This window comes from Meira miltonrushii (genome assembly GCF_003144205.1).
Source record: "Meira miltonrushii strain MCA 3882 unplaced genomic scaffold FA14scaffold_3, whole genome shotgun sequence".
Taxonomy (NCBI): Eukaryota; Fungi; Basidiomycota; class Exobasidiomycetes; order Exobasidiales; family Brachybasidiaceae; genus Meira; species Meira miltonrushii.
In genome coordinates, this window is record NW_020289945.1 from 1,717,576 (window position 1) to 1,730,337 (window position 12,762).

Genomic DNA, 12,762 nt, shown 5'->3' on the forward strand with positions numbered 1-12,762 from the left:
GGAGAGATTCTTCCGGGAACGCGTTCCAACCGAAACACAACCAGTGCGGAGATAAGTGGTGTGTTTTAGTGGAATAGACGCCGGTCTTGTGTTTTAGATGCAAAACAAGATGCAATGCATTTTCTTGCCGAATTCAAGAAAATTTCTCCATGCTAACAGGAAAAGGTGGAGGACGAGGGTCAAAAAAAGGGTGTTTATTTCCCCAAATTTCATTCGCTTAATATGAATCATAGTGATCAAATGCAATGCTAAAGTGCATCAAAAGTGGGGAAAAAGGTTGGAGAAATATAGTATGATCCAAGACAATCGATTTGCACCAGATCGGGTGACAGTACCACATTTCCCTCTTTACTACGGTGATCTTCACAACGCTCCCTAACAGCAAAGATGAGCGGTAGCATCGATCCTACCATCGAAGCAAGGCGCTCTTCATCATCACCTCAAGAAACAATTGCGGATGTTGAAAAGCAGGCACAATCTAACCAATTGAACGAGAAGGAGAAAAAGGATATCGAAGATGGACAAATTGCTACAAGAGATGTTAATTTGACGAAGAAGAATTCCAAACCGCCAGTTCAACAAGTAGAAGGTCATAATGCATATTACACCCTTCATGAAGATGGCACAAAAGTTCTCACATTCGGAGGTGAATCCGACATGGAAAATCCACGTAATTGGTCCAAAGCACAAAAGTGGTATTTGACAGTTTTGTGTTCGTACATCAACGTTCTTGTTGCTTCTCAAGCCAGTGTTTACTCAACCGGTCAAGCACAAGTTGAAAAAGAATTCGGAATCGGTGAAGAATTGGCAATTGCAGGTTTATCACTTTATGTTTTAGGTTTCGCAATTGGACCAATAATCTTTGCTCCTTTATCGGAAATGTTTGGAAGAAGGATCATTTATGTCGCTTGTTGGTTCTTGTTTGTTGTTCTGCAATTTGGCGTCGCTTTTGCTCCAAATATTCCAGTCTTATTCGTTTTTCGATTCTTGACTGGATTCTTTTCTTCTCCTCCTTTGGCAAATACCGGTGGAGTGATAAGTGATTTATGGGGTCGAGATGAAAGTGGACCGGCAATGGCAGTGTATGTTGTTGGATCAACGTGTGGTCCACAGATTGGTAATATCTATGCCGGTTTCATTGCACAAAATTTAGGATGGAGATGGGTATTCTACCTGACAAGTTTATTGATCATGGGCTTGCATTGGTTCGTATTGGTCTTCACACTGAAAGAAACTCGTCATAATATCATCCTCAAGAATAAGGTAAAACGAATCAAGAAAGCAACTGGAGACAATTCATTCGTTTCCGTTCATGAAGATGAGCGTAAGTCAATGCTTACTTTATTCAAAATTTCGCTTTCACGTCCAATATATTTCTTATGCACTGAACCGATCACAATGTTTGCCGCTTTATGGAACGGATTGCTCTATGGATTAATCTTCTTATTCAATGATGCATTCAATAGTGTTTTCGGTCCAGAAAGTGCTTATGGATTCCAGCATTCCGGTGTCGTGCAAATCACATTTGTCAGTTTTGTGATTGGTGAATTTATTGGATTCGGAATATACTTTTTCACCCAAGAACCATTTTATCAACGTCAAATCAAAAAAGCAGGTCAAAGTGTCCCCGAAGCAAGAATGGCAAGCGGTGTGGTTGGCTGTTGTTTATTACCAATCGGTTTGTTCATCTTTGCATGGACTTGTTATCCTTCCATTTCTCCAGTCGTTCCTCTTATTGGAGCAGCAGTCTTTGGAGTTGGATTCTTTCAAGTTTTGTATGGAATCATGTCTTGGACCGTGGATGCATACAGAGAATATGCTGCTTCTGCTCTGGGTGCCGTCGTTCTCGTTCGTAATTTGTTCGGTGCAGGCTTGCCCCTTGCCGGTGCGCCAATGTATAAAAAGTGAGTTGCACATCCTGATCGTATATCATACAAAGTACTCTACTAACACTGCTTCCTTCCCTCTTTCACAGCCTTGGGATTCATTGGGCCACTTCTTTGATCGCTTTCGTCAGTGTCCCCCTGATCCCCGTTTCATGGTTCTTCTTTTGGAAAGGAGAAGAAATTCGTAAACGTAGCCCGTGGGCTGCAAGTCATTATGGCGATGACGAAGATGCACCTCATTGATCAAGCCTCTTCAAGTTTCGTCAAATGCCATTGTACATTCGTATAAATAAATCACATAAATCTACAAAAAAAATAAATGTCAAAAGAGTGTTTGAAGAAGATGAAGAGTGTTACACAGTAACAAAAATAAGTAAAGAGGAAAGATAGAGCAAGATATACAAATCATCAGCGAATAGAAGCACTGGCACGGTTTCGTCGAACTTGAGTGACTCGATCGATAAAGGAGATGTGATTAGAAGGTGTGATTGTTTCATTGTGATCCGTCACTACCACGTCGGGTGCAACATCTGAAGCAGGTGTCGCCCTTCCGCTCGCAGTTCCAAATTCAGAAGTTGCAGGGAACCAATCATTGGATGTAGCACCCAATTTTCCTTCTCTGTTTGTATCCGTAGATAAATTGTTGATGTTTAATTGACCAAGTTGTGGTGGTAAGCTTGGCACCTCGGGACGTGCTTCAGCGTCTTTGCCGGCTATCTTGCTAGCTCTTGAAGAACGTCGTAAAAGACTTGGTGTACTGATACGCGATCGAACGGATCCAGTACCACTGCTTGATGGTCTTGCTGGATGATGATGGTGTTGATGTCCTTTGACGGATAGTTTGCCAATATCATGCTTGCCGTCACAGCAGGCACGTACATTGTCCAAACCATCATAGCCTGTACGTTCCTCATCCTCAGCCAGCATTTCTTCGGCAGATTTGAATCTGCCATCATCGACTGTTTGAGCTCCGGATGAACTGAAAGCGCTGTTTCTACGGACGTTTCCAAACATTTCACGGGCTAAGCTACCACGACCGCTACGAGCGCTTCTTTTACTCATACTGCTCGTTGCACCTGCACGTGGAGTGGCATCGTGATCTTCCATAAGAGCTGATGAACCATGCTCAGTTTCCCATTGTTCTAGGTATTCTCTTGCGGCTGTATCACGCCTGTGCAATAAGGAGGGATAATTGACACCTTTGCCTCCAACACTTGCTCCGCGTGCTCTAGGTGTTCTTTCAGATTCTCCGCCAAGAGCAGAAGTGGTACGCAAAGTTTGAACCGCATTTGCGCTCTTTGAAGGTGACATTCCCGAGATTCCCATGACTGACCGACGTCCAGCAGGTGTTCTCGAGGAAGTAGAATCGCCAAATAAGGCAGAATTGTTCTTATGACTTTGACGTGGTAGACTTGCACGACTGATCGATTGACGCCATTCAGCAGGCGCTTGCTTCCTTTCGCTTGGTAATTCCTTGTTGACCAAGTATCCCAAAGCGGTGATCCATGTATCGTGTTGCGTCTTATCGCGTGCAGTAATTTTCACATCACGAGTCAAAGTCGAAATGACGATGCTGAGGTGATACAAGTCTGGCGGTTGAGTATTTTCATCTTCAACGACAATCACATCTTGAATGAAGGCGCTCTTATTGACAACTTCAGTTGATACAGCTTCAGAAGGTGCAGTCATGGTCCAGTATAGCGTACGTGTGTAAGGATGCACCCAGAAGTAGCGACGATGACGTTTATTAGCACGTCCCATTGATCTACGGGTGTACTTGTACAAGTAATCACCAATCATCGTTTGGGTGATGGAACCCAAAACGACTGGATTTGTGCTTCCTTGACCCGGGATCATTCCGGCTGCTACTCCACCACCGCTTGCACCTCTTCTCACATAGGAAGAATCCAAGCCACCATTGGTGTAGTTTGATGCTCGTGATGTACGTCCTGACATCATATCAGAAGTGGCATCAGAAACGAATGACTGTGCAGAAGGTGCTCGCATCGGATGACGACCAGAGCCTTCATTAGACATTGTACGATTGCGAACAGATGGTGGTCCAGAACGACGAGGTGCGCCTTGCATGTAAGCGCTTGGAGGTGGACCTGAAGCAAGACGACTTGAAGGTCTTGGCAAGCCATCAATACCAGCCATACCGCTAGCAGTATTAACTTGGCTGCCACGAGTAGCATTTCCTTGTGACGAACGCGCAACCAATTCGCCAGGAGGAGGAGAAGTGGGACGGCTGGGTGGGTCCATGTCCTTCTTTGATGTTTGTTCATTGTGACGAGCTGCTTTGGCAAGCAAACTGCTTAGGGTTGGCGGAGGAGGCATATCTGGCATAGGAGGTAGCGAAGTTTGGACCTCTTTAGAGTCTTGCACAGGCTTGGCTGCAATTGGAGCATCTTCATGTACAGCCGCTTCTCCATTGACTTCCTTTGATTCTGTAGAGTCTGTCTGACTACCGGCTTCTCTCTTGGGCTTGACTGGAGATTTTGCTGTCTCATCTCCTTGGATGGCATCTTCGAATTCATCTTGACTGATTTGTGAACGAGAAGAAGAAGGAATCTCTCTCGAGACCTCGTTCTCAGCTTCCACAGGCAAGGTGCGTAGATGTTCCTGTGCGTGCAGATCTTCCAATTCGGAGGATAGACGAGACACTTTTGCTTCCAATTCAGAAATTGTGTGCTTCATTGAGCTTAGCTCGTCCTCCAAATGATGAATACGGGATTGTGCATTTGACAATTCTTGATCTCGCTCTTTGATAATCTCATCACGTTTAGCAATATGATCATTGTAAGCAGCGTCACGCTGTTTGATGAATGATTCATGGGTAGCATGGACATCTTCCAGCAATTCATGATGTTCCTTCTCACGTGAACGCAATTCACGTTCATGTTGTGCCTCTTTACGCTTCAACGTATCAGCATGAACACGAGTATGCTCTTCCAAGAGATGCTTGTGCTCCCTTTGTGCGGCCAAGAGTGCCTCGTGAGCTTCTTCGCGTTGTTTGCTCAATGTCTCAGCATGTCGCTCTCTGGCATCCTTCATCGAATTTTCGTGTGTTTTGGTCAAGCGAGACTGAATGTCTTTGATCTTTGATTCATGTTGAGAGTCCTTCTCGACTACTTGCTTCTCATGCTCGAGGTCGCGAGATGAAAGGGTATCAGCATAACGTTTGTTAGCTACCTCGAGAGCACGGGCATGTTCTGTTTTCTGTTGTGCTAAAGCATTCATGTGCTCATTTTGAATGACTTCAATATGCTCATTATGAACAACTTCTTTGTCTGACAAAGCCTTTGTCAAAGCTTCTTTGTGGTTTGATTCCAATGCGGCGATTCGTTCTGTGTGCTCGTTGGTAATTTGACGGAGAACGTTTTGGTGTTGACTTTGGACTTCTTGTACGTGTTGCTCGTGGTGCGAATCTCTTTCAGCTAAGGATTGTTCTAGAATAGCTTGATGTTCACTTTCTACTATTCTTTCTTCTTGATCTCCCAAGCCCATCAATTCATCACCCAAAACGCCGCGTTGCTGATTGATGGATGCTGAGCGTCCGTGCGACATGAACGAATCACCTGCTTCACTCTTTCCGTCTTCGACCAACTCCATAGTACGTGAAAGAGGGCTTGCTTTGGCCAAAGAGGATGGTGTGTAGGTTGATCTGCGTTTTGTATTACCACCACTGCGAATGGTTGGATCGGCAAATTGAGGATCAAAGCCATCAATAGAACCTCTTACAGAACTCTCAGCAACACTGCTTGCATCATCATCATCAAACGAATTTTCCACCAAATCTTGTTGACTTTGCCATGACGCTCGCTTATTACGTCCAAAGCCGAATGCATCTCCCATAGATTTGCCTTTTTTGTTGATGCTTGACGATGATACGATTCGTGAACGATTGGCTGATCGTTTTGAGCCTGGAGCGACATTCTCATCTTGCCACAATTCTTCGTCTTCTTCATCGGTTGAGTCATCATGCTCGAAAGCTTTTCCTTCACTGACGCCTTGTTTACGCATATCGTTGAACTTCTTGCGGTACTTCATTGCAGCATTGCGCCATTTTGTCATCTCTGCTTCCATATTCTTGACTGCTAAATTTGGACGAAGGCGAGAAGCAAGATCGTCATCCACTGAGGCTGTTGGTGTAAGAGCTTTGTCATGTGCACCTCTTGCACGACTTGGCGAGTCTGGACCCAAGCCTCCCATTCCAGCAATTTGCGTTGCATCTCCGGTTGAATCGAGTGCTTGCGATAATCTGCTTGCAATACTGACACTTTGAGGGATTTTTTCAACGGCTTGTCTATGTTTTAGCTCCAAATCATTCACTTCTACTTTGAGACCACTGATGGTTTTTTGGTCTGCCACAGATTTCGCTCGAAGGGTGGCAACATTGCCACGAAGGTCGTCCACTTTTTGTTCAAGTTCTTCATTTGATGCTTTGAAGGTCTCTGCGGCATCTGTCTTTTCGGACAAATGGCGTTTCAATACGCGGAGTTCATTCTCATGCTTCTTCAATTGACGAGTAATCTCATCGTTTTCCTCGCGTAAGAGTTCCTCTTTTCGTTCTACTTCGTATAGAGTGGCATCTTGAGCATCCTTTTCAGTTTCTAGTCGCTTGACTGATGTTTCGAGAATTGATCTGATTCGAACAGCTTCTTCAGCAGCTTCAGTCATGTTTACCAAAGCTTTATCGCGCTCTGCGATTAATATTTGCAGTCTCCGTATTTCATTTGCAAGATGGGTATGTAGATCATTGACTAGAACTTTATTTTCGATGAGACCCTGTTCGTTACCTTTTCTCTTTTGTGGTGAAGGTCTGTTGGGTGTTGAGCTTTGCTGCGGACCGAATGGGCCGAGCAGTTCCCTCATATCGATATTACTCGATTGCAATAATTCCATCATCAGACGTTGTTGGTCATATCGCATCTCTTCAATTTCTCTTTGTGTTTCTTCCACCAATCGAGCTGATTCACGACCTTGAACACGCTCCAACAGATCCCTCATACGAGATTGTTGAACCAAGAGCGTTTGCCCAAGTTCACCCACTGCACTTGCTCCTTTGTCTGCATAGTTCATATACGTTGCAAGGGTTTGGGTGATTTGCTCTGGTTCAGGATTCGACATTGTTGTTTCTGGTGCGTCAAAAGTTGATTCTCCTTCGTAATCTGAATCTTCTTGATTGCCATCACTTGGTCCGTAATCGAGTGTAGATCGAATACTTCCTTTGGAAGCTTGTTGCCTTAGGCTTGCAATACTTTTTCTTCCACTTGCAAGTGGTCTACGCATGTTCAAAAGTCCAGAAGCAGCAGCGCTTTTTGAGCTAAGGGGCGATGTTGATCCGTCCATTGAGGCGTACCGAGAAGACATGCCGGTTTATATAAAGATATAATTCTTTAGGCTAAATGATGATTCATTTCGGGTGACGAAAGAGAACGTTGGCAAATGAAGAAAAAGGCGGTTCCGAAGGAGGAGAGGGGGAGAGATTGTTTAAGTCAGTCTTGAACACAAAATGGAGAAGATGCTTCTTAGAAGTTTCTGTGTGATGGATACTCACAATATACAATAGATACTCGCCTCCGATTGGGTGTATGATACGCGGGCGCCTACTTTTACTTGCCGTTCCGGTCCGTGTTGTGGTTGGTAGAGATGAAAGAAGTGAGCTTTTTCCTTGTCAAGCTTGTTTTCTTTTATCTCAGTCTCGGATGAACAAGAGGAAGAGGAAGATGAATGTTATGTAGAATGAATGAATGTATGCACAACCTTTCAAATGCGCAATCAATCGTGTAAAATACAGTGTCAGTAGTAGAACGGTGTAAAAATTAAGACTACTGTTGTGTGTTTATTCGTATGTTTGCGCTAATTGAGCTTCTACTTTAAACTGGAAAAAGGGGGAAATTACACTCAAACAATATCAACGGAATAAACGCGTCCTTTTGTTTACTACAATTAACACAAACCTTGGCCGCCTTTGAAAAATTAAAAAGGTTATCTGAGCGCGATCTTAGTACTGCTTCAGGGGTCGAGTCTGTCATTGGTATTGAGATTTGGATAATGGTCAAGAATCTTTAGAAGAAGAAGTTGTCTTTTCCTTAGCAGTGATTTATTAGAGTCATTTCAGATCTTAGAAGATAAGGTGGGTCATGCCTTATTCTTACTGTCAATGGAAGTGTTGCACTCCAATTCAATCAACGCGTTGCACACGTGAGCGCGACGCCAATAATTTTCAGCCTAAAAGATTATTACTCTGTGCTGCTGAGTGGCCAGGGAGGCACAAACGCCAAAAAAGGTCAAAGAGGCTCAAAAAGCCAATCATCATTTCTACATTCCCATCTCCACCTCTTTTCTTATCGCCATCAATCTTACTGAACCACTGAAACAAGCATACGAACAGTCTTTCATTTCTTGAATTTGCATTTGATAGGCTGGATCTATCATTGATCAGTTAAGCCTAATTGGAGAATGGCAACCAACCAATTTGCAGCTTTGACTGGTGCCCAATCACAAAATGGTTCAGCTTTTAATGGTGGCGGCGGCGGCGGAAAGAATAATGGTAGAAGACCTAGAACTGGCGGAGTGGCAGGTGCAACTTTGAAAAGAGCAGGACTGGTTGATGAAGATTTAGGAATGCGTGACGTAAGCTCAGCAGGTCCAAGTAGAGCACAAAGAGGAAGAGGTCAAGCAAGAGAAGGAAATAAAACAAGAAGTGGCGGAAACCAATCTTCTCAAAAAGCACGATTGAGAGCCAATCCGATGGGTGCTAGACCTGGCGGATCACAAGATCCAATGGTCACTGGCCAGGCTTTCGGCATTCGTGGTGCAGGTAGAGGAGGCAAAGGAAAAGGCCCAATGCCAGTATCAGATTTGATCAAGAACGGAAACGGTAAAAGGGGAAGAGTTCCTGGCGGAGGTGGAAACAGTGGGGATTCTCTTTTGACTCGGATGAACAATTCCGGAGGATCTTCGACAACTCAACATACCACTGGAAAAACTGTCTCTACGCTAAAAGCATTTTTGAATTCAAGATTCAATGTTGACGCACAATTTTTGAACCTGGAAGCGATGTCATCCGATCAGATACTGCTGAAAGAAGACATCAAAGCACCAGGCACAGCGGGAGCTCACAAGGATATAGGAAGTGTGATGTGGAAATTGAGCAGAGAAATGTTTCCCAATCTTATCACAGTTTCTTTGGCGAGGAACGACCTCAAATCACTTATTCCGGTGACCACTCTTCCAGAGTTTCTACCCAATTTGAAGAATCTTTCGCTGCAAAATAATGACATCAAATGGGTAAAGGATCTATCATTCCATCACGTGAACTCACGAGCAACAGCAAAGTTCAAACAGTTACAAGAACTGATTTTAACCGATAATCCCGTACACGATAATGCCGTATCGGCTGGTAATGAGCAAGGATACCGAGCAGAAATTTTGGCACGCTTTCCAACTCTGACCATGCTGGATCAGAAGCCTGTTTCGCAAACCGAGCATGGCTTTGCCCAATTACCTGGATCGTCAGCCTCAAAGAAAGATCAAGTTGGAATCGCACAAGGAGCTGCAAATGCAGGAGTAGAGTTGCGAGAATTCCCATTGTCAATACCAAACGGCAACTTTGTCGATGAACACGCAGAATCTATCGTACCGCCCTTTTTGGCAAAATACTTTGAGCTGTTCGACAATGATCGATCGTCACTTCGATCGGCGTATTCTAATGATGCAACGTTTACGATTGTTACCTCCCCCGCCGTACCGCCAAGGGCAAGATGGCAAAATTATATCAACACGATGCCGAGACAGCGCGATCTGCAATGGAAAGCGTACAAGGAGATCGTGAGCCACAATATCATGCAATTAGGCGTAAGACCGGCCAATAAAGGATTTCCTCGTGGACAAGGTGCAATCGTAGGCACATTCAACAAATTACCTAAAACCACGCATCCGTTGACTGATCCGGCAAAGTTTGCATTTGATGCTTGGTTATTGCCCAATAATCAAATCAATGCAACAATGTCTTCAGCAGATGGACAATCTACCAAACCGGATGCTTTATTGTTTATCAGTGTCCATGGCGAATTTGCAGAAGCGCCATCACAAGGTGTGCGTTCGTTCTCTCGTTGTTTTGTTGTTGCACCTGTTTTGCCTGGGTCTACGGCGGCTAATCTAGGTTGGCCATGTGTGATCATCTCGGATCAACTGACTGTCAGACAATATGCAGGTACAGCTGCATGGAATAAAGGTGCCAGTGGAAATACTGCAGCACCGGCTACGGGTTCTCAGCAGCAACAACAACAGCAACAACCAGGTAATGTTCCAGCACACCTGCAAAACATTCAACCTGCTGCTGGTCTTTCGGCTGAACAACATTCGATGTCCATTCAACTAGCAACGCAGACCGGCTTGACATATCCGTTTGCCGTTCAATGTTTGAATGAGAACGCCTGGAATGCACAATTAGCATTTGAACGTTTTCAAGCCCTCAAGGCGAATGGCTCAATTCCACCTCAAGCCTTTGCCACAGTATCATAAATGAAAACGGAACCTAACGATACGCCTTTATACTCATAATCAATGAAACCTAAATGTATCACTAATTGTAGCAAAACGTAATTTTTCATTCTATTTTGATTGACTTTGTGTGTGAGGAGTCTTTTTGCATTTTCCTTGATTTCCTATTTTTCCGTCTTTTTGGTGCATTTCCGATGTGGACAGGATGCCCCCGCTCGCCCGCCCGCCTGCCAAATTGCATTGCCAAGCCTGTACTCGGTCTGTTGATAAGGCCGAGTAAAGTGCAATGCGTAGCGGATGTAGACGCATTATGCGAATTGGATTGAGCGGGCATAGGAAGAATTGATGTCATTGGCTGGTGTAGAGCATAAAAGCCGAAAGACGTGTGTGTGTACATAATCAGCGCGTTCTTAAGGTGAAGACTACGTCAGCTTGTAACCAAAACCCGAATTAAGGCAAATGAACAGTATTGTTGTACATGCCCGATCCAGCGGCCTTTTCGGCTATTCCGTTGAATCGATCATAATTTTGGAAGTGAAGGTAATATATGCAGATAAAAAGACTCTTTCCCCACACTTGATTTCATTCTTCTTTCCTTGCCATCCCTGCTCCCTACCATAACAAGTCTTACACCAAAAAACACACCTCAGGAGAAAAGTACGCCAAATACCATAAATTACCAGGTACCTTTTCCCTTTCAATCCCTTCACACGTTTCCCCGTTCATCATCATAACATCAAATCACTCAACATGTCTGCCAAAATGTTAACCGGTGAAGAAGTGGCAAAGCATAACAACAAAGAATCATGTTATGTCATCGTTCATGGAGAAGCATACGATGTAACCGAATTCTTACCTGATCATCCAGGAGGTCAAGGTATCATTCTCAAATATGCCGGAAAAGATGCAACAGATGCATACGATCCAATTCATCCACCCGGAACATTGGAAGAAAATCTTCCAAAAGAGAAATGTTTGGGAAAGGTAGACATGTCTACTGTCAAACAAGAAAAGAAGGAAGAATCAGAAGAAGATAAACAAATCGCAAAGAACAAAGAAGCTATTCCTCCTTTGGATCAATGTTTGAACTTGTACGATTTCGAAGTGGTTGCCCGTCAAGTTTTAAAGGGTACCGCTTGGGCTTATTATTCTTCCGGTTCAGATGATGAAGTTACAATGCGTGAAAACAACAACGCTTTCGGTCGTATTTGGTTCCGTCCACGTATTTTGAGAGATGTTTCCACTGTGGATTACAGTACTTCTCTTTTAGGATGGAAGTCTTCTTTGCCTATTTATATCACAGCTACCGCTTTGGGTAAATTGGGACATCCAGAAGGTGAAAAGAATCTCACAGTTGCTGCTGGACGTGAAAATATTATTCAAATGATTCCAACTTTGGCCAGTTGCAGTTTCGATGAAATTGTTGACGCTCGCACTCATGAACAACAAACACAATTCTACCAAGTATACATCAATTCCAACCGTGCAGTGACTGAAAAGACACTTAAACGTGCAGAACAACGTGGTGTCCGTGCTCTATTCGTCACCGTTGATGCACCTCAATTGGGACGTCGTGAAAAGGATATGAGAATCAAGTTTGACGATGTAGGAAGTCGTGAGCAAGTTGAAAACAAGGACAATGTAGACAGAAGTCAAGGAGCAGCACGTGCAATTTCTTCTTTCATCGATCCAAGTTTGAATTGGGACGATTTGCATTGGTTACGCAGTATCACACGTTTGCCAATCGTTCTCAAAGGTGTTCAAACTTGGGAAGACACCGTTCGCGCTGCAGAGATGGGACTTTCTGGTGTCGTACTTTCCAATCATGGTGGTCGTCAATTAGACTTTGCCAGATCGGGTATTGAAGTTTTGGCAGAAGTTGTGCCTGAATTGAAGAAACGTGGATTATACTCTTCCAATTTCCAATTATTTGTTGATGGTGGTATTCGTCGTGCAAGTGATGCTCTTAAGGCGATCGCAATGGGCGCAACTGCAGTGGGTATCGGTCGTCCGTTCTTGTATGCTTATTCAGCTTATGGAGCAGATGGTGTTCAACATGCTATCAAAATTCTTAAAGCTGAAATGGAGATGGATATGCGTTTGATCGGTGCTCCCACCTTGAAGGATTTGGTTCCTGAAATGGTTGATACCCGTGCTTTGAACATGCATACAAGCGTTCCAAGTACAAATGCAGCAACTGTTTATGAACGTATCGGTACAGCAGCAGATCCTTCTGGCTCTAAGTTGTAGAGGGAAGATTCCACATGTGTTTATATTCTTGTCATCATTATCATTGTTTTCTTTTATATCATCGTGTGGTTTGTTTAAGTGTGAATAGAGAGCAGCTGCTCCACAGGGAGAAAAA

The 12,762-nt window shown here is 43.9% G+C and overlaps 4 protein-coding genes across 4 annotated transcripts; 3 read left to right on the forward strand and 1 right to left on the reverse strand.

Annotated features, from left to right (window-relative positions):
- The first annotated feature begins 36 nt into the window (after positions 1 to 36).
- On the forward strand, positions 37 to 2,217 carry FA14DRAFT_161507 (putative polyamine transporter). The gene is made up of 2 exons (XM_025499150.1): positions 37 to 1,904; positions 1,976 to 2,217. The coding sequence occupies exons 1-2, from the start codon at positions 388 to 390 to the stop codon at positions 2,127 to 2,129; spliced, it is 1,671 nt and encodes a 556-aa protein (XP_025354169.1). The 5' UTR covers positions 37 to 387; the 3' UTR covers positions 2,130 to 2,217.
- Positions 2,156 to 7,604, reverse strand: FA14DRAFT_190981 (uncharacterized protein). The gene is made up of 2 exons (XM_025501832.1): positions 7,447 to 7,604; positions 2,156 to 7,290 (listed from the first exon to the last, which is right to left on the reverse strand). The coding sequence occupies exon 2, from the start codon at positions 7,257 to 7,259 to the stop codon at positions 2,295 to 2,297; it is 4,965 nt and encodes a 1,654-aa protein (XP_025354170.1). The 5' UTR covers positions 7,260 to 7,290; positions 7,447 to 7,604; the 3' UTR covers positions 2,156 to 2,294.
- Positions 7,605 to 8,222: 618 nt separating this feature from the next.
- On the forward strand, positions 8,223 to 10,497 carry FA14DRAFT_190982 (uncharacterized protein). The gene has a single exon (XM_025501833.1). The coding sequence runs from the start codon at positions 8,352 to 8,354 to the stop codon at positions 10,416 to 10,418; it is 2,067 nt and encodes a 688-aa protein (XP_025354171.1). The 5' UTR covers positions 8,223 to 8,351; the 3' UTR covers positions 10,419 to 10,497.
- A 412-nt stretch (positions 10,498 to 10,909) lies between these two features.
- On the forward strand, positions 10,910 to 12,699 carry FA14DRAFT_161511 (putative CYB2-L-lactate dehydrogenase). Its single transcript, XM_025499151.1, has one exon. It carries the CDS (start codon positions 11,148 to 11,150, stop codon positions 12,645 to 12,647), a length of 1,500 nt encoding a protein of 499 aa, XP_025354172.1. The 5' UTR covers positions 10,910 to 11,147; the 3' UTR covers positions 12,648 to 12,699.
- The last annotated feature ends 63 nt before the right edge of the window (positions 12,700 to 12,762 follow it).

Bases quoted from the DNA above. Each gene is read 5' to 3' on its own strand.
- FA14DRAFT_161507 (XM_025499150.1), top strand. From the start codon at position 388: ATGAGCGGTAGCATCGATCCTACCATCGAAGCAAGGCGCTCTTCATCA. The intron at 1,905-1,975 runs GTGAGTTGCACA...CCTCTTTCACAG, and splicing joins GGTGCGCCAATGTATAAAAA to CCTTGGGATTCATTGGGCCA.
- FA14DRAFT_190981 (XM_025501832.1), bottom strand. From the start codon at position 7,259: ATGTCTTCTCGGTACGCCTCAATGGACGGATCAACATCGCCCCTTAGC.
- FA14DRAFT_190982 (XM_025501833.1), top strand. From the start codon at position 8,352: ATGGCAACCAACCAATTTGCAGCTTTGACTGGTGCCCAATCACAAAAT.
- FA14DRAFT_161511 (XM_025499151.1), top strand. From the start codon at position 11,148: ATGTCTGCCAAAATGTTAACCGGTGAAGAAGTGGCAAAGCATAACAAC.